At 43.1% G+C, this 27,689-nt stretch overlaps 1 protein-coding gene across 1 annotated transcript in view; it reads right to left on the minus strand.

The window, feature by feature from the left end:
- Positions 1–954: 954 nt before the first annotated feature.
- The window catches only part of HDGFL3 (HDGF like 3), a 37,133-nt gene continuing 10,398 nt past the window's right edge, over positions 955–27,689 (minus strand). Inside the window, exons 2-6 of the mRNA XM_036389438.2 lie at positions 15,669–15,745; positions 12,263–12,401; positions 10,855–11,013; positions 9,137–9,283; positions 955–2,234 (exon numbers count right to left, since the gene is read on the minus strand). Coding sequence (XP_036245331.1) covers positions 2,229–2,234; positions 9,137–9,283; positions 10,855–11,013; positions 12,263–12,401; positions 15,669–15,745 — 528 coding nt within the window. The 3' untranslated portion in view covers positions 955–2,228. The remainder of the gene's footprint in view (positions 2,235–9,136; positions 9,284–10,854; positions 11,014–12,262; positions 12,402–15,668; positions 15,746–27,689) is intronic.

A 27,689-nucleotide genomic window follows, 5' to 3' on the forward strand; every position in this document is an offset into this window, starting at 1 on the left:
ATCCCAAGAAATCTTTTAAGAAGCAATCAACTCTTATGATAAGACTCCATATATGATAAGCAAATCATATAGTTTTGTTAATTCTCTTCAGGATTCACTTCTGCAAGGACTGCTCACCTGCTTGAAGCTGAGCAGGTGCTCAGCAGCACTTGTGGGCTGGGCACAGAGGGCTCTGAGCCTCTGAGCTCGTGTGTTCCAGAGAGGAGGGGTTTTGGCTGCGTCTCTGCAGCTTCTTTTGCTAATGCTGCTGGCTCAGAAACAAGCAGCAGCCAACACAACGACCTTGGTTTGGGCAGCTTACATTTCTATTTGCAATTACAGCTATTTCTATGCCTTCTATGTGTATTTATATTAAAAGCAGTACACCTAGTGCCTTTCTCACAGATGAAACTAGCTGATACGTTTTAACTGGAAACACTTTATTTGCGTTTGTTGACTTCTTGGTGTTTGGATTGAAAGAATTTTATTTTTAAGTCTAATCAGTAACAAGGAAGCAGCTGACATGCCTGTGTGCTGCACCCTGCACGAAGGGACCTTCAGAGCACTGAGAAATGCAGGCTGTAACATTTCCTGCTGAACACTGCCATGCAGATCCCAGCAGCAGTCAGAGGAGAGCCCCAGGTTTTACACCTCCAGCCAAAGGGGCAGGTCCAAAACAACCACAGCACACCTCAGGGAATGCTTGCTGGCACCAGCATCCCTGGTGCAGCTCCTTAGGCTTTGGGACAGCTCCATCCCAGTGCCTCTTCCCAGGGAAACAAACCCAGCTGGGCTGTCACAGGATGTGCTGGCTCACAAACAGGTATTTGAGCCTCTGATGTTACTTCTGATGTCTGGAAAGAAACTTTGAATACATTCAAGGTGAATTTAATGACCTCCTGTTATCCAGAAAAGGCAAAGTACAGAAAAAATAAAGATCTCACCTGCACTTGTATCTATTATGGTCAACTCATGTTAACAGAATGTTTTGCTTTAATACTTGACTTACATTAATACCTCACATTATTACACGTATGAAGCCAAATATGACGCTAACTTAGTTGCTTACAACCTCAAACCTTACTCCCAATACACATTCCAATAAATTTATTCTGTAAAAACAATACATTTTTTTTGTTTCCTTTTTGTTTTGTTTTGGTGTTTTTTTGGTTTTTTTTTCCTTGTGGTTTTTTTTTAGTTTTTTACAGTAAACTCATCAACTACAAACCTTGAATACGCAAAAGATGTTCCAAGGACAAGCATAACAAGGATTGATAAAACCAGACTAAATATGTTTTCACAATAAAAGCTGGCATAAAAATAAATAAAAATCTCTATTATCACAATAGCAACAATAATGTACACAGAGTAATGGATTTGGAATGCTTACTTACTAGTCTAGTTCTATTTCCAAAAGGAAAAAAAAAAGCCAGAATGACAGCATCCTTTTTTAAGCCTTTCATTATTTAAAATTGATGTTTTGTTTTGGTTTCCCATAGGGCTGTATATCACAGTAAGCTTAAAAATGGAAAGCATCCAAATGAATGATTTCAAATTGTGTTGGCATTGGAAAAATCCTTGTATTAATCTAAAGAAACACAAAAAGACTTTCACTAACTCCACATATAGGAACTAAGTCAGATAGTGTACATTACATCATGGTTTGGAGAAGTATTAAGAGTATAACTAGCTAGGTACTTCTAATAAGGAAAGGTATTTTATTACATTATTGAACTTGGTGGTGATTTCAACTGAAGAAGAATTTTTCTTTCATGTTGTAAACTGATCAAAACCCAAGAGAGAATGGATCTAGGAAAATTTAAAATTATGTCTGTATGTGGAAGATTATTGTAGCATTGTATGGAGGGGACTCATTTCTAAGATTTAGTTGTGTTTAAAAAATGTTGATTTAGAATGATATAATTTGGAGTTATGCCTTTTCTGTCTCGAAAAGGAATCTAAAACATGTTCAAGTATGCGATATCTTCATAAACCTCAGCCACTGGAAAAGGGCAACTTCATGCAACCAATAATATGAAAATCAAAAAGTAACCCTTAGAAAAAAGGGTAAAAATGTCATTTCTGCAAACACAACAGATAGGAATGTGAATAATGTGCATACAAACTGGGATGCTGTTGATGGTACTAAGGAACAGATGTGGTGACTCATATCAAATCCAAGAATATTAGACAACCAAACATGTAACCTTCTTGTGTTTTCCCTTAATATTCAGCAGTCATTATGTTGGTTAAGTCTGAAAGAGAAAGAGAAAGAAATCACATTTAATGTAAGAAATAACATCCTGCATCAAACTTGATACAATTGATGTTATATTTCCACTTCTAAGTCACAGGTACAAGTAACCACCTGGTCTGTTCAAACTAATTTTTTTTCTAGAGAAAACGTCTTTGTTACAACAACTGAACATATCACTACAAATATTAATGAGCACAGTTTAAAAGTAAACATTTAGGGCTGTATTCAGTAACATTGAATATATGTGGGTGGGTTTTTCCCTCAGTCACTCCATTACAAACCTTGTAGCACACTTCAGGAACAACCAGTTTTTGCTTTTTTCCACTGCACAAAATCACTGATGGGCTTCATGCAGGAGCTCAGGCACTGCTGCATTCCTGGATGTCCAGCCACAAGAACACCCTCTTGTTCAGATACAGGAAAGCTTAGCGAGCATGAGCAAAGATAAACATTTTCATCACTAAGGGATCCAAGTGCTGCTTCTGAAAAGGAAACAGCTTGGCTCCAGTTCACTGTAAGGTGATGACAGAAGAGGAACTCCCACGGGTGAGTCAAGGTCAGCTCTTGCTTTCCCTGACATTAGTGGGATCAGGATCAGACTGTCCTCACATGATCACAGCAAGAGATACAAGTCTTGGTTTCCTCCAACTGAACAGAGATGGCGAAATTCACCTGGTGGCCCTGGGACAGGTTACATTAGCCAGCAACATGACAACATGCAGTGCACCACGACCACCCACCTCTGGGCAAGGCATCCCTTCTACAACACTACAACACCACCTTCCCTCTTTGGTCAGTGCAGCTCTCTCCAATGACAAGTGCTTTGTCAAGAGTAAAAATGGAAACCTGTGCTGTCTGTGTGGGAGGTCCTGGTACATCCTGGCTAAGGACACACAATCAGGGGTTATTATCAAGTGCTCAGGCTTACAGGAACTACCAGAGCCCTGACTCCCCCAAAAGGGGAAACCATGTGCTGCCCATGCAGCACACCACACTCCAGAGGCCTCTCTCCTGTTTCAGAGTCAGGGAGATCATACTTAGAGATGCTTTGGGGGAGTTCACTGCTGTTCCTTTCCCTTCAGACTCAGACACCCAATTAAACAATTACACATGATCAGTCAATCAAACCCTGCTTTCTGCTGAGGTTCCCACTGGCAGCAGCTGCCCAGCACTGACAGGTAGGGTGGGGTAACACAGCTGCTTCCTGTGCTGAAACTCTCAGATCCAGTACAGAAAGATGTCCTTTTGGAGCATGAAACCTTTGCAGTTATTAACCACAATTCCCTTCTGGGCTAGGTCCAGAAGATTGGGTAGGATCATTGTTACGTGGGTGCTGGGAACATTAACAGCTCCCCTCCACACTGTGTCACAGACACAGCTGCTGTGGCACGGGAGGGACAACAAAGAGACAGATAATGCAAGTCATCCTCTAGGCTTTTCACAGTTTCCAGTGGCATGTTCCCCTCCTGGCAGCAGTGCCAGGTGTCCCAGGGCAGCAGGTCGCTGTCCCCAGCAGGGAGAGCCGCAGGGGCTGGGCTCTGGCCAGGCTGAGCCCTCCCTGCCCGCAGCTCGGGGATGCAGCAGCCTGAGCACCTCCCCTGGTCTCCATGGTTTCACGTCTCTCCAGAAACACAACTCTCAAACATCTTTGTTTGAACGAGTCTCCCAGCCTCACTGTAAGCTGTGGTACAATGTGTGCTGTGCTGCACACAAAGGAGAGAGCACAGGATCTGACTGATTCCAGTGCAAAGTTTCTGTTATCAATGGCAGCACACAGAAAACAGAGCAGAGAACAAAACTAAACCCACAAACTGCTGTCTCTTTTTCTGGCACTGAAGATTACTTCCTTAACAGTGTCTGGCAACTAATTCAGTCATCCTGTACTGGGAAGCTGCATGGGCAGAAGGATAATTGTTTACTTGCTTTGTACAATAGTTGTTATTCCGTGTTGCTTTGAGGTCAAAGTGGTTACAGGATTCAATGTACGCAGAGCTGCAAATATTTCATCTGTACTGGCTGCTTTAATCTCAACTTGCTTTCAGACATTTATGTTTCCTCTGAGTTATGTCCCATGTCCTTAGCCAGCAGTGCTGCTATCCTGAAGGCAGCAGACAACACAACTCCTTACACCATATACTATGCCACTATTTGATTTTTACACAGAAATTTTTACTGTGCAATACTTAGACACGTTCTTACAAATATTATCTTTTGGTTTGAAGGGTAGATTTTACTGTGCCTCAAACTGCAGGAAAAGAAAATCAGACAGAGAAACATACTCTGTTTTCATTTTTTGCACAAAATGCATTTACATTGTACCAAGCCCTAAGTGCTATGCTTTCAATGCTGATAAGCCCCCAAACCTGTTATGCAGCCTGACCAGTGTTATTCCTGATAAGTAAAGAAGAGCAGAGGAACATCTCAAAACCCCATCAGAAGGACACAGTGAACCTGTGCCTCTCTGGCCAGTTTGGCCATTACACTTGTACCTTGTAGCAGTAACTGGGATTGTTGCTACCCCATAAGAATGCCACAACAAAAAAGCCTGGACACAGGGTGTCTTAAATATGTTCTCCCAAATGCAATGGTGTCAGATGGCAATAATTTTGGACCAGATTTTGATCCCCTTATTCACGCTGGCAGTTGCCTCCACAAATAGATCCACTGACTCAGTTGGTAGCTAATTGTCAGTGTGAGAAAAAGGATCACAGTCCTTTACTCCATTTTAATATTCAGGCTGTACCAGGAGCAAGAAAATGTATCTCATTTCCAGCAAATTTATTCTTCTCTGAAGAGAGTAAAATCATTCACCTCCTGCACCTGAACACCATGCAAATGCCTCCTTTACCAATACACTGCCCAGACTCTCAGTATACCAAAATGAGACAGTGAATACCAAAATGAAAACTTGCCACATTCCCTGTGTGCTGGTCTGGCCTTCAAACACTCTCTAATAAGGCCAGAACCACAGCAAGCTTTCAAACATGAGTACGTGGCCATCCAGAAAGTAAAAAGCAGTTTAGGTGTTCAGTTACAAAGATTCAGAGTTATGCCAGCTAAGAACTAAAGACACAAGTCACCAGAGATTTAAATGAGGAATGTAAATCTGCTGCCATGAATTCACTGATTTGTGAACTAATTTAATACCATGAAAGTAAACAATACAGAGCCATGAATACCTTTCCACCAGAAAGTTCTCTTTACGTGGTATTCTGAGAAAGCCAAAACAATTTAGTATTTAACAGCAGGGAATAGTTCTGGGAAGATTCTGTGACTCAAGATCTGAGCAAACTCTGGGATGGGCTGTCTTAGCTAATACACTATTAGTTAATTAATATGGGATGATTAACCCCTGAGCTTCAGGCTCTGCATCTTTCTGGGGAAGGAATCAGACAAAGAACAGCAGTTAGGGAAAGAGCTTGAAAAACATGTAGTGATGGGACACAATTACCAACTATGGCTGGGACTGAGGAAACATCTCTTTCTTGAGAGTAGCCTGTAGTACTCAAGAATAGCTCAGAAACTAAGGGATGGAGATCAAAAAGAGAAAGCACCTTTGTCTACCCAAGGGATAAAAAGAAAATCACAAGTTGAGCCCTTGAACAGTATTATATTGGCTGAAAAAATATAATAGCTCTGAAAGTACTTTTATTTGCTCTGGGTTTGAGTCTTCAGGAAGCCATCACTTCACATTTTCAAGCTTACCTCTACCACCTGGAGGTTAGAATTTTCATTAAAAAATATAGGTGAAGGTGCTCCTGCAATCATCTGACTTCAGCTGTTAGCCCTTCAAGAAGATCCCTGTAATGCTGAGGGTAAGAGTGTGATTAAAAGGCAAGATTCCATCTGATCTGAGGAGGAGAGATGGGTCTTCAGCCTGCAGTCCAGGCATTATAAAAGGCAATTACTACCTCATTATTAGTGGTTTTAATAGGAGAAAAGCTTGTCTCCTTGAGGCAACTCTTGCACAGCCTGAGTGGGAGGCCTGGGAGGTGCAGAGCAGGAGGGCCCAAGGCACTCTCAGCCCAGGGCAGCACCTTGACCTTGGCTGGGGTGGCCAAGCCACATGTGCCTCCATGGTGGCCCAAGGCACTCTCAGCCCAGGGCAGCACCTTGACCTTGGCTGGGGTGGCCAAGCCACATGTGCCTCCATGGTGGCCCAAGGCACTCTCAGCCCAGGGCAGCACCTTGACCTTGGCTGGGGTGGCCAAGCCACATGTGCCTCCATGGTGGCCCAGCCTCCATGAGCAGGCAGCTCTCGAGCAGCCGGGCACAGTGGCAAACCAGGGCACTGAATCACACCTGTCCTTGAGGTCAGGGCCCTGATCCCGTGTGTTGGGTGTCTGACTCAGGGTATCTTTTATCTTCCTGCACCTTATTTTGAGCGAGCAGCGGTTCCCGCCCGCGGCCGCTCTGGAGGCTCCTGGCGCCATCTCATGGCCACACCAACGCCCTGGAGTGGCCAAATTGGGGACGGCCAAATTGAGCACTGGGCTCTGCACAATGCAGGGAGGGACCCCATCCTCTGCACACTGCCTGGCCAGGCTCTGCTCATGGGCTCAGTGACTCTAAGGAGACCATCATCTCATCTATGGTGGTGTCTTTAGCAGGTTTGTTTTTCAGACATTTGTCTGAATTTGTGTGTGCGAACAGAAGGATCACATCCCAACTCTCCAGGTGCATGTTGCTCATTTTCAACCTTCCTTTCTACAACAGAGAAGAGTGTGGGCTGGAGCTCAGTGCCCTGCAGCAGAGCTTTAGTCTGGGTGTCCAGCAGAAAGCTGGCCCCATGCCCCAGCTCGCCAGTCCGGACATTGCAGGGCTGGCTGTTTAACACCAACTCAAAAAGAACCAGCTACTCTCCCCCCAAGTGCCCTGTGTCTTCTAAAGGCAGACCTTCTAAAAGGATACTTGGTCTGGCTCTGAGGAGCAGCAGGAGATGGAGTGTCCCCTCCTGGTCCTCCAAGAGAATTGCACTACTGACAAAACCTCAATGAAACGCTGAAGAGATTCATGCGAGAAATGATGATTTTGCAGCAGAAATGGACAAGGTGAAATATATGGATCAGGATGTGAACTTTTCCAAACTTATCAGTGCTTTTATCTCAAGCTGCCCTTAAAACCACATCCCCATTGTCTCTTTAATCTGTATTACTAAAATTCCACATTTTCCATAACGTTAAAAGCATCCAAGACCTAGCAACAGACTGGCAGCTCAAGCATGATGAGTTCAAGGCTGCATGGTGGGGCTGCAGAAGTCAGAGCAGAGCCACCTCCCCACATGGGTATGACAATATTCTCCAGATATTGCTTCAAGTTGGTGCTGGCAGGAAGGATAAGACTATTGACAGTATTTCAGCACAGAGGCTAAAATATCTGTAATCCTGAAAATGCTGAGAAGCACCACAATGTTGTAGCATGCTGGACCCCACCTCCCAAGCATGTCACACCCAGAAGAAAGAGCCATATGAATGTCAACAGCCACAAAGCCAACATCCTGTGTGATGTTTTAGCCACTTAGTCTGTGACTGACCTAGATCAGTGAGCATTTTGTGCTTATGTGGAAAATGTGCCTGAAGTCCACAGACATATCCTCTGTGACTGCTACAAACATGGGGAACACAGCAGGGCCTGCTGAACCTCTTGGTACCTCAGATGCATCTTACAAACAGTTTTCCCACCCAAATACCTATCTGAAGACAGGGAAGTGTCACAAGATTCACTAGGCAGAATGTGGGCCACCCTTATCAGCCTCTGATACTCTGTGGGTGAGAGGCTGGGAGGGCACAGCTGGGCAGTGTCTCCTTGCATCGGTCCCTGGCTGAAGCCAGCAGCTTGTTCAGAGTCAGTGGGAGTGTGAATTCTCCTCGTGACCCCATGAGCCACCTATCAAAGTCTTTATAAAGCAGAGTCACAAAACAACTGCACTGCACTGCAGAGGGACAGGGAAAGGGAGATCTGGGAGAAGTCTCGAGTGGGAGCCAGCAGCAGCTGCCCAGAGGTTGTGTTTTGTGAGAAAGGGCTTGGCTGAGCACGCAGCTGGGTGCTAAGGCACCTCAGCAGTGTCAGCTGAGAGCTGTGCTGGCTGGCCTCCTCTCACACCTGGGGATTTGTGTCACTCAGCTCCTGTGACAGCCCAGCCCGGCTGCTGCCCACGTGGCAGAGCCCTGGCATGGGCACTGCTCAAGGGCTGCTTCTGAGCTGGAGCTCCAAGTGCTGCAGCAGAGAGGCTTGTGCTGCTCCAAAGGCTCAGAAATAGCAGGGGCTGCTAAAGGTGGCTGAGTAACCAGCTGCCATGCTAATCCCCCTGTTCAGCCTTCCCCTCTTGTTGTTGTGGTCACAACAAAGTAATATTGATATGAACACACAACTGACAAAACACACAAGGGGATTGTATGAAGCTGCTCTGGAGCAGAGTGCATATCCCATCCTTGGAAGGTCCTAGCCCAGGGCATCATCTGCCCTGGAACCTGGAGTATGCAGAGTCTGTCATGAGCACATGAACCCTCAAGAACCCCGAAGAAGACACTGGACCCACAAATTAAACAAGTGTGACAGGGTAAGCAGGCTCCCTTTGTTAGTGAGCCAACATGCATCATGCAAACAGTCTGATTCTGCTCTCACATCAATTTTGCATCATTCCAGCTCATGGTTTTCAGTAGCTCCTCTCAGCTGACATCTATGCAAGTGTCAGAACAAAAATAATGCTCTTTTTCAGTCATTTCTCTAGAGCAAAATTTGTACACTGCAGGCACCAAGTCCATGTTTCTGTTCTAGACACATTCTGAGCACAGAAATGTACCCAAGAAGGTGGCACAAGGTGCACACAGGTCACCCCTGGCTCCAAAGCCCCCCAGGAGCAAACTGCATGGGAAGTGAATGACAGGAACAGAAGATTACCCCTTCACTGGTTTTCTGCAAATCTGAAGAAGTGTTTCTTGTGTCATTGCCTGCGTCCCCAGCATCAGAGCTGCTCTTATTTTCTTCCTCTTTGCAGTCCTTATCATCTTCATCTCCAGGAGATTTCCGTGACTGCTTGGAGGATTTCTAAAATGATCAACAACAAAGTGAAAATTAAAACCTGAGCTTCAGCCATAGAAAGACACTTCTGAAATGTACGTGGAATGCTGTCTGATCATGCATTTCCCTGGTCAAGGTGAATACTGGGGAGGATTCATGGGGTGAAAAGCATTTTTCAGGTGAAGTAGCTGGAGTTACTGCCACCAATGCAGGAAATTTCGCTGAAATTCTGTGTTCAGCACAGGCTGGCAGCTCAATTGACTGAAAGACAGGCACAGTAATAGGAGCTGGGTATTAGTGCTGGGTCACCTGTAGGTTTTGTTAGTTAATGAAACAGATGGTGCCAGCTTGGCAAAAGTTTTGATTAAATACAGAGATGTAAAATGAGAATAACATTAGCAGAGCTGCTTTCCATACTTTTTTTTAGTGCTGTCAGCTTTAATATATTAACATTAGAGTCATGTGGAACCAATACATCTTTTCCTTTACATCCCTTTATGTTATGCAATTCTACAATACAAAAGGATAAATTGTGGCATTAAGCCACCATTTTCCTAATCCTCTGTTTGTCCAGAGTCTTCTGGAAAGAAGATGGTAGACCAGACCTGAATTTCTGATGTAAAACACACAGAATGGGTGAAAATACATTTTGTTTGGTGGATCAACCACAAAATTCACACTCTCCCCCAAACTGTGCCTGGATCAGATTGTTTGATTGCTTCTTCTCATTTCCATTAGTTTTCACTTTCAGAGAAGAATAACATGAATGTGAATAAATTGACTCTGACACACTTTACACAATTTTTCAGGGGAAGTGCAGCCCTGGAGGCACACACAGAACCAGAGGAAGTGACTTTAATGTTGCTCCCCTTCACCCCAGGTGACAAGTGAGAAGTCTATCTGAACACAAAGGTGCCACTTCTCAGGGGATTTTCTCCACCAGCCACTGTGAGACAGACACATCACTCTTAGCTTCCTGATCTACACTGTTACATGAGATATCAACAGGGCTGGTAGGTACTACAGTGCAGGTCTTACATCCACAAACTGAGCATCCTACTCCCAGCTTAATGAACTTGCTCTTCCACCTTCCCATTCTGTATCCTGGACTGAAGTATTTCACACTCAGCTCCAAGAGGAGCAGTTGAGCACATCTGGCCCTACCAGATCCTTCTGGGAGATGGGAGGGGGAAGCTTCAGTTCTCCTGGACAGGAACCAAACCTGAGCTCATGACTCTCAGGAGGCCCACTCCTAAGGATTTTTTTCTTCTTCTTGGGGAGAGACCTATTTGAGATGATCAAACCTATCAATCCATCTTTGCATGGGTTTTCTTCCCAGCCCTTCTGATCTCTTTCCCATAGTTTCCCCTTCTTCTCAGTGTGTGGGCACTGGAACAGGGCAGAGTATTTCAAGTGGCGTCTCACCAAGGCTGCCTACAAAGTAAGAGCACTCCCCCAAACTTGCCTGTTTGAACACCACTGTCATCAGAATGTATCAGAATCAAAATGCTAAAGGAGGAAGAACAAACTTCCATGAGGTGAACAGTATTCCAATTATAAATGCCCATGGAAAACAACAGGAAAAGTCAGAAGATAACCTTTGAAGTGTAGGATTTTTTCCGTTTTGAGCCGGCTTTTTCATTCTTTCTTTTTCCTTTTCCATCCTCTTCTACCCGATCACCTTCCTCCTCACTGCTGGCATCTGCTGTATTTCCTCCTTCTCCTTCAGTTTCTGATGAGCTCTGTTGCTGAATTGCCTTTAAAATAACAACAACAATAACAACATCAACAATAAAAATATCATTAATTCCTATTACTTGATTTTTGCATTGAAGATAGAAACAGTGGAAATGGACAGCTTACACTTTAATTGCTATAGTCAGGAAGAACTCAGGTTATTTTTGCAATTATCAGGAAAAAGGGCTGCAAAGGCAATTTTCTCAGTCACCACTTGAACTCAGTTACCAGATGCAGATTCTGGGATCAGAAGATCCAGTAACAAAAACATGTTTGCTGGAGGAGAACTAAGGGCTGCTCAGTGCAGAGACCTGGCATGTTCTGCTCTGGGAAAAAACTACTGAAACTTTCAGACTTTGGCTGCAATAGCAAAGATTTTTTTGGTGAGAGAAGATGGCTGTTACACTCCCCTCAAAGGGCAAGATCTCTGTGTTTTGGAAGACCAAGCCCTGGCCAGCAGGCTGAGCATTCTTTGACAGCCCATCTCCCACAGACTATTCACTGGATTTTTTTTAAATCCCCAAGTGTATGCAAAACATGTGTAGGGCTGAAAATATGAAACAGGAACTGAGAGAGGCGGCAGCTTTTCTGCAGGTGGTCTGTATCTCTGGCTTGTAGTGTTTTGTGATAATAATGTAATAGGTGTTTGCCTGCTTTTGGAGGTGATTCCTGCCTTCAAAGGACCACATTTTTTTAATGAGAAAAGTCCTTTGTTTTATACAGCCCACCAACTACTCTTCTCCCCCTGCAGCTTCACTGACTTTCTGCTCTGGACACCCAACAGGGAGAGCTGTTGTACAGCAGCAACTGTCTCCTACAGCAGCTTAACCCTCCACCTCCTCACTCCTCTTAGCTTTGGCACTGCCAAATGTGGAAATCAAAAGTGCAGTGACCTTAAGGTCTGTGTAAAATACATGGAGCCTGATATAAAAATAAACAACAGAAAGAAGAGGTCAGAAATTACTCATGTTTGTACAGGAGTAAATAAAACCATCCATTTTTAATTTAACTAAGTGTGTTGCAGAATTTTCCACTTCACCACCCCAGAATGTCACAGAAAGCAAAAGGCTCTGCAGTATGATTAAAGTTCCATTTGTCACAGAGTGTGAGACCACAGTTGTCTTTACATTACACAATTACCAGAACTGTGAAACTTCCTTGCTCCATCAAAACCAGAACCTTACATGTCACTCTTAAAATGCTCACTTTGACAAGCAGTAAAAGAAGAAAACAAGAAAGATAGGAGCAATAGGTGTGGAAGTCATTTACCTGGTATCCAGTAAACTTTACTCCAGGGTTGTTTTCTATTTCCCACAGGCCTTCATTAAATCCTTTTCGCTTGTTCGATTTCCCAAACTTATCTTTGTATTCTTTATATGGGAAAAGGTCTTTGGGCCCCAGGAACGCACTGCATTTAACAGAGGGAACAGTCAAAAAAGGACTTACCACTCTCCTCTACAAAAAAATGATGACATTAACAGTGCAAATGCTTTCCCTATTCTTCTGCTCATTCAAGCATTTCTTTTCTAGGTTTTTTTTTTTTTTTTGGTCACGCTGGCTTTGAGTTACTGCTGTGAGTCTGATTTAATGGATTGGCTCACCATCCTGATGTTTGATGTAGTAAAATCATGCTGGGTATCTCTAGAAACAACTGAAACATCTCTGTTTTATTAACTACTGCTGGGAACTGGCACTTGAAGAGTTGATGAAAGTTTATAAAACAGTTTATGATGTCATTGCTTGCGATAGCAAGGGACCAAACTTCCAATCCTAGAGTTACAAATCCAGAAAGGCCTCAAAAATGCCACATGAAAAGTTAAGCATGTAGGAGTGCCATGAGCCAAAATTTGTCCCTTTTACTATGGGATAGAAAAAGCAGTGGCATTTATTATCATCTATACTGCCAGTAAGCCTGGGAGCTGCTTTCTTGGAATTAGCCTCCCACATACTAAATTCTGCACAAACACAATAAAAATGCTCTTTCCCAAAAATCTAATAATTTCATATAAGAACACAAAACAATGGATGAATATAGGCAGATGAGTAATACAAGGAAACAATGAGACACACAGGGTGCTTGTGGCCAAATAGTTTTTTAGACAGCACAGCAAAGGAGGGATTTTGTGCTCTGCTGCTGCCTAAGTCAGCTGCACACTGGGCCAACTAATTTCAGGCACAAGCACCACAATGCAGGGAAAAATAATTATTAAAAAAAAGAAGAATGATGATTTGTCCTGCTTTTTCTACACACATTACAGCAAAACTCTAACTTCTTCTTAACTCTTAAAATGAAGAAAGCATAACTTTCTTTTTTTGCTATATCTATATATCTATATATCTATATATCTATATATCTATACATCTATATATCTATATATCTACTGTATTCTGCATGGTGACATTGAGATTGTAATCACAAGTCAAATTAAAACAATGAAGGTAAAAAGACCCCTTCATTCCCACATGTAAAGATTCTGTGTCATCAATGACCAGAGCTGAGCAAGTCCCAGTGTCCTTCACCATAAGCACTGTCCTACTTTCCTGATGATCTTTGCAATTCATGTTAACTCTCTGGTCTCCATTACTGTGGGAATGTGGATTAAACACTTTTATTGTTGTAACCTCACCTCGACATTGGGAGTTTGCCCTTTTCTGCAGATGGGACTCTGAGGCACAAAGATTTGCCCAAGGTCAAACTCAAACTGACAGCAGCGTACAGAGGAAAAACCAGCTCTCTTCAGTCTCAGTCTAATATCTTAATCACAGGATAATATTTCTTCCTTTCTGCAATCATTATTTCAGATTAATGCCTGATTTATGCCCAGCATTTATGAACGTGCAAAGCTCCATTCACTTAAATCATCCCACTGGCCAAGCAGTTTGCCAGTGCAGAGCCAAATGGTTGCTAAAAAGTCATCAGATGACAAATCCCTGAGGAAAGAGCTTCCTTCTAACTCCACCTGAGACAGCATGGGATCCACACTCAGTTGGATATTGAGAAATATCTTAATTATATAATTACAAAGCCAAGAATGCTACCTGAAAAACAAACAGTGATTTCCAGACTAACAGATGTCATGTTAATATTAAATGCTACACTGAATAAATTATGTTATCTATGCCTTTGCTAATACCAGGAGATATCTCCTTGTTGTCAAAAAACAGACAGTTCTAACTCAAATAACAAAGGAAAACTGTATGAAACTTAGTATGAGCTACCTGAACTTAGCTCAAGAGTAATGTATGGAAATGTTTCTACAGCCTTTTATGTAAACACTGAAAAGCTGTCTACATCTTTGCTTGAAATGCATTCATTGTCACTGGGAGAGTATAAGTTTCTACTGCTCTGCTATAAAACAAAGGACCTGCAATCTACAGTTCATTTTTAACAGGCTTTTACATTTATAAGGTAGGAACTACAAACTCTTTTTCTGTTTCAGATGCTACAGTAAGATAATGAGCTCACAAAATCCAAATCAAAAAAGATTATCAGTTTGAGATTCACTCATTTTGGAATAAAAGTGGTCAGTTTTTTTTCTTAAATGTTTCTCAAAAATGATGTTTCCATTCAAAAAATAATTACATTTTGGTTTCTGATTTGAAAGCATTGTCAGTTTATTTAAACTTTATTCTTTTCAGATTATTTTGTGACAGTACTAGTAGACCACAATATATCAAAACATCAGGTTGTTTCATTCTAGCAATGAAACTAGAAAACAGTGAAGAACTATTTTAACTAAAGAGAGGCTATTATGAACTTTATAAAGGAGAAACTGCCTTTTTTTTTTTTTAAATAAAATGTGATGGGTGAGATATGGAGCTTATAATATTCTGGAATAACATTAAAATTCAAAAATAAACAATAAATTTTTAATAAAGCTTAAAGCCTCTAACATTGAATTTAAAGTATCATCAGAATTTAATTTTTCCAGTTTTAAAGGAATTCTAGAGAACATGATACCTGCAAATAGGCAAAGAAAAGTTTTAAAATGAAAATATTTTGCAAAATGGAATGTGACTTGTTCTTTTAGCTATCTCAGACATAGTTTAAACTAGAGACATGTACATTATCATATTGAAACTCTGTACCTTGTAGCAATTATGATGAGACCTAACTTACCTCTTGTGCTCTGATTCCTTTCTTTCCCTATCAGCTCAGCCAGCTCAGTTCTTCTATCACTTCTGTGAGCTCCATCCTACAGTATCCCAGCACAGATCTCCCAGGAATGCACATGTTCTGAAGCTCTGCTGAGGCTCTGGGGTCTGCTTCCTTTCATATCACAAACCACCAAGTGAGCTCTCACACAGGACATGAGCTCAAACATGTCCAAACACAAGAGCCTGATCTCTGCTATCATGGACATCCAAGTAAAAAATGTTTGCCCCTGCCTCTGAGTTCATGGCTTTTTCAGACCCTTTAATGAATTCATGCCCACACATTTCTCTACAGGATACACAGGATGTTATGTTTAGCTCATGGCAGACCATAAGGCAGCAGCATTCCCAACTACTCCCAGCTTTCACTCCCATTTGTTAATACCAATGAGCTGGGCTGGCAGGACCTTTCTCTAGGCTCCCAATGGCTTCAGTCAGGATTTGTTCCAATGAAATCAGAGGAAATGGTGTTAGCTGTGCTGCAAAAAGGCATTTCCAAAGGAACAGGTCATTCACTTACGTTTCGTGAGTCCCAAAAAAGAAGATGGGGTATTTATTTGCTGGAGGCTTGACAGCTCCTTCAGGAAGTTCATCAATCTGTAAGACAGAAAGCAGTGGAAAAAAGATTATTCCCAGAAGTGATGTCCCTCATCCAGGCATCCCACCAAGCCATGGAGGTGCTAGCAGAAGTATCCTGCAGCCCTGGGAGGTCCCACTGTGTGTTGGGAAGGGAAGGGAAGACAGCTGCTGTTTTTTCAGGCAAAGTCAACATATGACTGAAATACTGCAGGGAGACAGCAGAAGACCAAGGAGCACACACAAAGTTTTAATGATTTCATGGGCATTATAATACAAAGGCAATAAAATCAACTCTGCTTAATTTAAGTGTTAACTTCAGATCCTGCCTCATCAAAGGCATCAAAGCCCAGAGGGTAATCCTGCCTGTCTCACACAGCCACCTCAATAACCCCTGCAACAAATGGGGAACAGATGGGACTCTGGGACTCTGCAGCTGGAAAACAGGACAATCTCCCAGTGGTGCTTCCTGTGGTGATGGTGGTACACAGTGTAAAATGTGTAATGCACACCAGGGAGGAGGGCCAGGGACTCTCCTTCCCCTGCAACACCCTGATAACTGGATTTGTTACCACTCCCCTCTCTACCCTCTCTCTTCTTTCACATTTTAATCCTGGCCTTGTATTTCTCAGGACAGAGCTGCAGAGCAGTGAAAGGAGGGATGCTGAGGGTGTTCTCCTGAGACAGAGCTGGTACTGGAACAAACCTTTCAGGCTGAGCAGTGTCTAGACCCCTTCTCCCAATGTCTGAGTGAGAGCACTGGCTGTGAGGCAGGAGATGAGGCCCAGGAATTAATCTTGTCTATGCCTAATTTTGTAGTTGTCTGCAACAAAAATAAGAGAGTCCAGGTGCCTACCCACATAAACCAGAAACACAGCAAAGCTTTAAATAACATCCAAGAGCCTGCCTTCCCAGAAATGGCACTTCTGAACATATGTGGGTGTGTGAAATTAAGTGTCCAGAGAACTCTCTGGCTAAGAGAGAGCCTGATGAATCTAGATATCTACAGGGCAGCACCAGTGAGCAGGTGAATGGCCTGGTGCCTGGTCTAAGGAAACTCAGTCTCAACATCAGCATCCTGCCAAATGTCACTGCAACTGAGAGCAAAGTGCTGACATAACAGTGCTATACAAAATCTGCTCCTCAGCAGAGCACAGGGATGCAACCTGCATGTTTTCACTCAGGAGGCCAGACCCACATGTGCTTTCCTTCTCTTTTCTTGCTGAAGGACCCCTAACACTGAATTCTTATTGATTAATAAGCACCAGATTGTTTTCAAAGGATGTCCTCTTTCACGGTAAAGCATCTGCTTGGCTCCGTAGCTTTCAAAGGAGCATGAGCTTTGGTAAGAATTCAAACCCTTTTGGTCTTTCTGCAAGGACACCCCTTGGGGATGGAGAAACGAGAGCCACATGTGGAACTGTAACATCACAAGACCCTTCTCTGTAGAAGAAATGGATGCCTATCTTTTCAGTCCAACTGGAACATTCTCTGAAGCTGCACCAAAATCTGGAGATCTGAGAGCACTTCCAAAGCATTCCCTCAGGGCTGTGCATGGTGGGGCTCTGGCACACTGGGTGCCACCCGCTGGGGTCATGTGTCACCATGCACCCACCTCCCAGCACAGTCTGCAGGAGACAATCCGGGATTGTCACAGGTGTCACATGTCCTGCGGGCACGGCAATTACTTCTTTCTTGTACTTAACAAAGCTGATGATTTGATAAATAAAAGGAGAATGTATTATTTAAATGCACATAGAAGGAAAATACACACTGGTGGACAATGAACATGGGCATTCCCTTTTAGCTCAGCTGTGTGAAAGGAGGAACTGAAACAACATGACAGGATTTTTGGTGTCCTCTATCATCAGGACTACCGAGAGGAAAGGCTGTCAAAGATACTACTTTAGAGCTCATCATTTTCTGACATTAACTATTTGTTTTTTAAGAAAGGTTGCTATTTGCTCACAATTCATCATTTAAATATAGGTATTAGACTTATTATAAGAGTGATAAAAAGACTGCAGGCCAAAACCACTGCAACTCCCTTTCCAAACTGAGAGCAAGTCAGGGAGATGCTGCACGTCTGCAAAACATTGTACGCCTCCTTCAAGATAGAAGCATCCACATGTCAGAGCAAAAAGGGCTGTGCTGGCAGTTTACCAAGGGTAGGGTGAGGTAACACACCTCGACTGTCTGGGTGCCACAGCCATCCTCCTCTTTATTGCGACAAGGAAGATGTCCAGATACCAGAGCCCAGGAAAATGTGAACTCCTTTGACTGAGACAAACAGTGTCTGCTGGGACTGGAGTGCAAATCTCATTTGGCCACTTGAAACACGGCGCCAGCTCTGGGCTGCATTACAGAGCAGCACAGCCCAGTCACTGCCTCAGCCCCCTCAGAATCAGTCATGAAATAAAGTAAACAGCTGTAAATGATCGGTCAAGGGGCGGAATGAAGACATGCTTAGTAGGGACTGCTGATCAGAAGGGATTGGGGCTCTTACATCACACAATGTGCTGTGCTCCAAAGCAATGAGGATCTCCTCAGCAGAGTCCCAAGTGGAGTTAAGCCTTCTGTCTCATTCCCAGCACTTAATACTGTTAGCTAAGGAGCAGCACCACCAACAAAGGGCAGAACACACATCTGTCACGCAGCTCACCTGCTCCTCGTTTTGTGGCATATTTCTTTATTCATCCAAGTATCCTTTCTGACTATGTATCATCACAGGAAACCATAAAAAAGCTTTTCATAGCTTTTGGGAGTTGGCATACACATACAAACACATGCTGTATAAATCTGCACCAAACAGCTCAAGGAGAGACTATTAATGCTCCCACTCTAGCATTTCACTCTGCAGCTGAGGTCAAGACTTTTCCTGCCTTCACTGATATTGCTGTGAGCTCCCCAGCTCTGGGGCTTATGTTGCTAGTACTGTAACAAGGTTGGATATAAAGTGACAGTGTTATCTTAGGGCCATTGAACTCTGTGGCAGAAACTCCAGAGAATTTAGTGAAGGATGATACCCTCTCTGCCATTAGGAAAGATCTCTTCTCCTTTTACCTCTTTCACACAAATCCCTGCATTAGAGACTGTGAGAGGAGAGCTTTGCCCAGTCTCCCTATTCCCAGTAAAGCCACCTTAGCCCTCTGTGAATGTGGAGTCCCTTCGCGCTTATTTAGCTGCAGAACAACCCCGGCACTCCATGACAATTGCTGTTGTTTTGGTGTAGCAGAAAGCAAGCAGTACAAGCAACCATACTGCAATCTCCTGCTGCTGCACTCAGTCACAATTTATTCCCATTCTACAGGATATTTTGGTTAAATATGCTGCAGATTTGGATCCGATATTTTCCCCCATATCAGCAAGATCAAAGACGGAGACAGGGAGGGAGGGAGAGGAAGAGAGTGAGCGCATGAGCACAAGAGTGAAAAAAGCATCGCTGCCTTGAACCAGGAACAAAAGAGGAAAGAGCACCCATACTAGAACACAGCGTTGTAGTCACAGAAACCTCACTAATGACTAAAGCATCTGTCTATCAGAGAGCCAGACTGCCACTGTGTTTTGCTCCTGGAAGGAAACAAACAGATTCTCAAGTACCCGCTATAACCTGCAATCAAACACGGGCTCCATCCCTGCCTGAAGCAGAGCGGGCTGGAGCTCGCTGCCACAGAATCAGTGTGAGCAGCGCATGGCGTGCAAATCTGACATGTGCATCAGCAGCACCATGGGCAGCCGCTTCATTTATGGCTAAAATTAAAGCAGGTGGTTTCAGATTTCGAGTTTTATCCCCTTAGCTCCCGTTGCTGTCATCTGCTTAATGAATAACAATTGCTTTCTTTTTGCACAACCTCAGCAGAGCTGCACTGCCCAGCGTTTGTTTGCCAACCAAGCAGCAGAGCTTTAAAGATGTAACTGCGAGGTTTTTTCCAGTAAACAAACGCCAGGCTTCTGGGGTCAAGAACACCGAACAGAAAATTCAGCTCGCTCCTCTCCAACCAGAGCGGGGCTTTATCAAGCCGTGTTGCTAGTGACTACCAACGTGGAGGCAAGAAATCTGTCAGATCCTTACGCTGTGCTTTACTGGCTAGGATGGGTGTGCAGCCCCGGGATTTTGCTCTCGGTGGTGCCGAGCAATCTCTGACTTCTCAGGGAGTGTCCCCGCTGCCTGTCAGGGCGGCTTTGGAGCCCTGGCACCGCAGTGCTCCCTCCCTTCCGTGAGCTTGGGGACCCTGGGGAGCGAGGCTGGCTGGGCTGGGCTGGCACTGCAGAGCTGAGCCCAGCGACAAGGACAACAGCAGCACAAGCACAAATCATCCCCGTGCCTGCCCGTGGGATAAGGGAATATGCCCGTGCCATATTCCTGACCGGCTGGGGAGCTCGCTGGGAGCGCTGGTGCAGAGGCAGAGGAAGCTGCACCCCCTCCCGGGTGCTGGGCTCTGCAGAGCTCCACTGCAAAATGGGAACCGCGTCTGTGACACACACGGGGGAGAGCGGCACAAAGCTTTGTCTCTGCCGGGCTGGCTGATGTCCCTGCAGGGCCGGGAAGGGGCAGCGCTGCCCCCCAGGGCAGGACGGGCAGCCCAGGGCATCTCCCTCCCGCTGCAGGGGCAGCAGGTGTCCTGTTCCATGGCATCACAAAACCTCCGTGCCGAGGCTCAGAACGCAGGAATTCCAGGCTGTCAGGGAGGCTTTCCACCAGACCCTGTCCTATTGCTTTCCAGCAGAATTTTACACACACACACACAAAAAGGTATTATGCAAAATACCTATCAGGTCCCCATTTACAGAAATGAAAACTTTCCATCAGCATGCAGGGATGCTTATGTGGGCACCAAAAACCACAAGATTTCCTTTTATTTTGCAAAAAGAGGGAATTAAAACTGCAGAGCAGTAATCACTGATTGTTTTGAGATAGTGTAAATGCCTTTGATTGGCAAAAGCACACAGAGCCATTGCTGAGATCCACATCTCCACTGAAATCCCTGGAGCTGCTGCACAGCAGTGGAGCACAGGCCTATGGTATTTGCTGGAAAGTGGTTCAAATTGCTTATTATTGCCCAACACATGCAAGCAGCTTGATCTTTTGCAGTTAGCTTATTAGCAGAACTCTAGATGGATAAAAGCAATAGTCTTCAAAATCCATTATTAAAATAGGATATTTTGCTTTACTACAACATTTTTATTCCAATGGATTTATTATGCTTTTTAATAGCTAATGCTACTGGGAGTCAGCAGTACAGCAGTATCTTTTCTAAACCATTATTTAAAATACTGTTCTGTAAGATGTAAAATATTAATTTTTTTTTCCCAGAGGATCCTAAAATGTAAAAAAAAAAAAAAATATTAAAAAAAATCCAACCTGCTTCAAGCTAAAAACTGTGACTCAAATTCCATAGTGCTTAAATTGAAGAGCAATCCAACTGAAGCTGATTGGAGACTGCTGACTTTTTCTCTCATGTATCAAGACTGATATTTGAAGCAGAGCACTACTCCCCAATGTACATCACATACCTGAACTCCTGGTGTGGAATGCTGGCATATGCACTTTTTCACCCATTAAAAAAGATAACCCTGTGAAGGGTGAGACTGGAAGCAGAATCCAACTTAATAAGATGGAATTGCACAGCTACAAAAGTAAAAATTAAAAAAGTCTCTGGGCATGGAAGAGTGCCACCAGCAAAAACAAAAAGCAAAACAAGATTAAAACCAGCAGAGCATACTTTTGAACACTGCTGAAAATGGCTGAAGGGTATCCTGCAGACAGCCAGAAATGACAATATAAAGACATCAATCCTCCTTTTTTTTTTCCCTGTGCATGCTCAGGACCTCAACGAGATAGAAGACAATGAAGGGTTAGTTGGAGTCCAAACAATGCTGGCAGCAATGTCTCACTAGGAAAGATCAGCAGTCTTGCAGCTGAGTTCAGCCCCTTTACATCCCTAATTAGCAGCATATTTTTAAGACAGAAAGTTGAAATACACTTTCTGCAGAGCTGCTTTAATCTCCACTATGAAAATGGGGCCAGAGCTTAGTTCTGCGTGACTGGTATCTATATGCATGACTTTGTAGATAACTGATCTGTTCATGTGATTCAAGTCCTCTCTGCACTGCTGGGGCTGCTGGATGGAAGATTGGCAGAGGAGACTTGGGGATACAAAAACAAGTCCTCTCCCTGTCGCTGGCCCCTGGGATGACCTTGGCCACATGAATCACTTGCATCTCCTCCAGCCTCACTTTTATGAACGGGGACTATGGGACTGTTCTTGTAAGGCACCTGTGGTCCACTGCTAAAATGAGAGGAATTCCTAATAATGCACACTTCCAGCTCTGTCAGAGCTGCATTTCAGGTTACCAAACTGCAATCCTCCCAGTGAGCACACCCCAAAGCCAGGCTGCTGCAGAAATGCTCTCTTTTCTCCAATGAAGTGTTTCCCTGCTACTGTGAATGAAGCAATGGTGCTACCACTAGGATTCTGTTTTCCCCAGACTCTTCCCTAAGGAGAGGAAAGGATGTGATCATACTGTTTTCAGTCTGACTCTTACCTGCAATAACTCAGGGACACATCAGACAATTTTGCCAAACCAGACAAAAGGAGAAAGGCCAGAGAGATATTAAGTTTCCCCATGTTTTGTGATAAATAGGCTGTCCAACAGAAGATGGGCAGACAAGCAGTCCATATGCTGAGAGACAGCTTGCAATGCAGGCTGAATCAAAACATCAGACACTGGGAAATCCACACAAAAGCAAGCCAGAGAAAAATAAACTTCTTAAGTTTCATGGCTCACAAAATTACTTTTTATTTGTGTATGGGTGGGGAGAGCTTGTTTATTTTAAACAAATATTGCCAGCTCTGAGGCATTTAACATTTACTTTTTTTCCCTTTAAGCACAGTGAAGGGTTGCTTCTCTTCATCTGAATTATTCCTCAGATATCAAAATATTGTTTGCAATGTACATCCACCAAAGCAAATCAGAGTGGGCCCACTAACACCTAATGAAAGCAGTTTCTGATGACAAAATTTGGTTATCCTTCTTTACCATCTTACCACAAACATCTTAGTCTTGAAATATACAAGTGTGCAAGAAATGTGCATATAAAATGTGTTTAGAAGACAAACAGCAAATAAAAATTAAATAACCAGTCAAAACATCAATAAGTGAGAAATTTCAGGGACTGGGAATTCTCAAACATTGTATTTCTGTCCTCCTCTCTTCTTAAAAACCATAGAGACATGAAGAGTCATATAACCTTCCTCCCCAAAGTGTTCAGATAAACCCTGCCACCTTCTATATCTCATCTCCTCAGAGTGCATGGTATAAGAACTCTTTAGACTGAGGAATATTTTTTTGCCTCCCAACATTTACACTAGAATGTTACTACTTCATTGATTTTGTTTGGTTTTAAGGAAGAATGTTATATTCATGAGGTAGGATTTTTTTGCCAGTTAACTTGATCAAAACACTTTCAATTAGATCAAGCCAGCCTAGAGTGTTGACATTTGGTTAAACACACACAACTGAATTTATACTTGAGGCTCATTTGTTCCACCCAAAGCTCCATATTCCACTGTCCAGGCTTTTAGTAAAAAGAAGTGTTGCTAGTCCTTATACTCCTATCAGCACACTTAAAGCCAAAAGGTAAGCAAATTTCCAGAAGACTGCAGTCTCCTAGACTTGGCTGGCTTAATTTACCATTTCTTTTTCAGTATCATTTTCTGCCCCAAAAAGTCAGTTGAAAAAATCACATATTCACAATGTTCCCAGGCTGAAGAATATGGAGCATCTCTGTGCAGTATTTAGTCCAGCTTCCCAAAGAATACACAAAACCTTACTGACATTACAACTTGTGGCTAAGATTGTTTTGGGTAAGGAAATGTGATCTATGGAGAACACAACTCTCCAGTTTGTGACAGGGTGGACACACACCTGAGACAAAGAAAGGAACAGTCTCCTTCACTTATTGCAGCTCCTTGCTCCTGCTAGGGAGGATTCAGGCTTGAGACTCTGGAGATTCCAATATTATCTGGGCTTTTGGGTACAGAAGACCCTCCTGTCTCCTCTGTGATCTGTTTTCTTCCCATCATTTGCAGCTAAGGGGGGGTAACATCAGGGGCCTGAAACACTCCTTGCCACTGAACAAGTGCCTCATACAGAAAATGCTTACTGTTGCCTGGGAAAAGAACACAAAATCTTGGTCCCTTGAAATCCCAGAGCATTTTTAGTATCCTGCAACCCTCTGAGGTTCAGGTGCAGCAGCTGAGATGGGACTATGAGTGTCCCACCAGACCTCTAGAGGGAATGGAGCCACAGCCAAGCCAAGAAGTATTTGTCTGCATTATGCTGCTCTGTGTGAACCCACAGAACATAAAGCCTCACGGTCTTAATGTGTCACACCAGAACACCTATTTACAGGACTTCAGAACTCCTTCAAACACCGAGCTGTGTTTGCTGGGACATGAGCTGATGTACCTGTTAGGCAGCCAGCCCTGTCAGGCACCTGAAGCTGGAGCAGCCAAGCTGCGCACGCAGCGCCGCAGCCGCGGAACATCTGCAGGCACTGGGGCTGCCACAGCCACAGCCACAGCCCCCAGTGGCAGCTCTCACCTGCTCGAGGTGCACTCCTGGCCTCACATCATACCTTGGGGCTCTGCATAAGTCTCATCACCCATATCACTGGCACAGTTGTTTTGCTGTGATGCAAGTGACACGTAAAAACCAACGTGTACGCAGGCTGGGGAAATGAGAAGCAATGAAATCTAATTGCAAAGGCAATGAAATGGAGTGATTTGCAATAATTCTGCAAAGGCAGGTTTTGCTGTTTACTCTGCTGCCAAACTGCAAACTCGTACCTGCAGGAGGGCTCTGGGTCTCTGAAAGGCCCTGGTTACTCTAAACCTATCAACTGTCTGTAGTTAATTGTTTCCTTTACTCCCCCAGCCTCAGCCACCCTCTAAGGCACAAAACAAGCCATTAAACACCCAAACTATTTTGCTAAGATGGAGCTTTTGCCCCTGTCAACTGGGTTGCTAAACCATGGAATGAAAAAAGATCCATGGAGTCACAGTGGTCTCTGTGCAGCACTTGGACCCAGCTTTGGTATTTTTACTGGGTTTGCTTTCAGTCTGTGCTCCTATTTTCAGGAGCTGCCATTGGGGTGTCAAATACCTCCTTTGCAAAGTCCCCCAGTCTAGGTTAAACTCTTAGGAATTTTAATCCTCCTGCCTAAAGAGACTCAGGAACAAGTTTTTCCAAGTCAAGTCATACCCCTCCCCACCCACCCATTTTTCTGCTTCCAAAATCTCAGAATGAGAATTTTCATTTAGTTTTGACTCTAAATATAATGCTGCTGAAATTTACTTACATAGTCCCTAAAAGAATAACAACTTTATTTATTACTTTTCCTCAAACTCAGCCCCCCAAACTCAAGCAGCAGCTTACAGGAATGAAACTCTATTAAAATATACAAAGCACTACATTTTGTATTGTAGACCTATGAACTTAGATCCTAATTACTAAACCATGTTAGAAAAAAATAAATCAAATAATGGAAACATGAAAGACAAAAAGATGTATTTTTAGACATATAAGCAGCATTAACGTCAGAGACAAGATGAATACACCAATACGGTGGTGACCAGATTTGCTGGGAGGCAGCCCATTCTTATAAAGAAAAAAGTTTACATCAAAACCACTAAATAAGAGTTTTAAGCATGTGAGTACTCTCAATTCACATGGATTAATCATGGGCTTGAAGTTGCCTATATGTTTATATTTGTGTAGGATGAAGAGTTACTTTTTAATATCCATTGTTTCTATCCAGTATGTTAAGCTGCATAGATGTCTGTATGAACTATGTGTCACATGAAGCAGTATGAAGTATGTGTCAGTATTTTGTGTTACCCTCAAAGAACCTCTCAGAAAATGGTGTTGCCATGAACACAAGTTACCTACAAAACCCAGTTACTCAGTTGCAGTTATGTCCCAAAGTTTACTCTAGAATCTGCTTTCTTCCTCTGATTTTCTCTAACTTTCCATCTCTATACCTTCTGCCCATCACTGTTTCTCACTTCTTTCCCAGAATGGGAGAGGTAACCAAAAGATTGATTTTAAGGATCTAGCCTGTCAAGGAACATATTACATGTGTGGAACTGTACTAACTATTTCCCACATACATTAATATTAAATTTTTAAAACCTATGAATCAGGGATGGCATCCATACTAAGCATGTTTTAAATCAGGTTGCTATTTTGTTTTAAAAAGCAGCTATGAAGAAACAGCATATTATTCTAACTCATGTTGTGCAAATAATAAATGGAAAAGGTAAATACAAATAAAAGAGGACTTAGTTAGTGATACATTTATCTGGAACTAGGAAGGGCATTAGGGAACACTGCACATACAGATTTATACTGGGATCCAGACAGGGTGTTTGTACAGACCTCATACAAATCAAGAAAATCCAACCAAAAGCCTTTCTGTCAGTATTGAAAATTTTAATTCTGTCGCTTGCCTTTAGTTTTTATTGCACAGGTGATGACACATGATGTGTCCAAACCACACTCCACAACCACAGTGTTTTAGCTCACACTGCTTTTACCTGTCAAGATGCCCAGTTCAGCCTCACATGCAGCATTCAGGATGGCATCATTTTCCATAAATCTGCCTTGGTTCCAACCCTGACACCCCTGTCATTGCAGCAGGTCACTGCCTGGCTGACATTTGACAAACAAGCAAACTAACACCATCATCTAGCAGCAAATGTTTCAGAAAAAGTAGAAGCTTCTCATTAAAAAATTGTTCCCCTTAATCCCACATCTGCTAAAGAAGCTGGCATTTCTTCTGAACATATTGCCACTAAAATCTTTATTATTATGGCCTTCTAGAAAGTTAACAGCTAGAGGCTTGATCCTGCAAGCACAGCTGGGCATACAGTTTGGCAGCATAAACAAAGCCATTGTCTTTGTATGATCAGATCCCATCCAGCACAATAACATGGCAATTATATACACAGGTGAATCCATTCATTTGTAAGGCAGGAGATGGCATAAAGCATCCTCTAAAAGATAAGGAGCAAACATTCACAGCATTTTAATGCTGAAGAGCCCCATCTGACAAATGTGCCTTCTCTAATGTTTTCATCTTTTAACAAGGAGTTCTTGTCATTTTACCAGAAGTACCAATTGAAAAAATCTGTTCACAAAACTGACCCACTACCTTGCAAACATTAAAAAGCTCCAAAGGAGAGTCACACAAATAAATGCAAAGAAAACAAAACATTATCAGATAAAACAAACTTACTACTTTGCAGACATTAAAATTCTAACCATGAGGCTTAATAGCTTTGTGCTACCTTCTTCTACAAGCTGTGATAGAAATGCTGACGGTGACAAAGGAAAATAAAATTTGTACAAGAGGAAGATTTTGAAAAAGAACTTCTGATAAAAAACAGCAAAAGGGGTACCTGCACATATGCAAGTCACCTGATCCAGACACCATATGAAAAGAATTATCTTTTGAGTTTGCTGCACCAATAATATCTTTCAAAAGTCCTGGTATCTGGAGAGGCACTGCAGTAAGGAATGTCAGATTTTATTTTTTCTTTTTTTAAGATGAACGTCTGCCTTCTCCCTTAGGCTGTGGTCCTACTTTGTGTTTCTACAGGCATGTCAGCACACATGTAAGCAGTTTTACTGAAATCAAGGAATCTTTATGCAGTCAGACTCATTCTCTGGCTGTGGGACATGGACTTTAGAGAGCAAACCACTGGGATAAGGTATCATCTTCCTTCTGCTATTCCGTAACACCCAGGACAGCCATGCAGTGGATCTGTGCAGGGCAACTAACACATGAAATTCCCCAGCCCTTTCCTACTGGGGGATAATGAAATACAGCAGCAATAGTATGCTGCTAAGAACACAGGAACCTCAATTCTGCAAACACTTCCACATGTGATTAATCCTG

This window comes from Molothrus ater, chromosome 13 (assembly GCF_012460135.2).
Source record: "Molothrus ater isolate BHLD 08-10-18 breed brown headed cowbird chromosome 13, BPBGC_Mater_1.1, whole genome shotgun sequence".
In the NCBI taxonomy this organism is placed as follows: Eukaryota; Metazoa; Chordata; class Aves; order Passeriformes; family Icteridae; genus Molothrus; species Molothrus ater.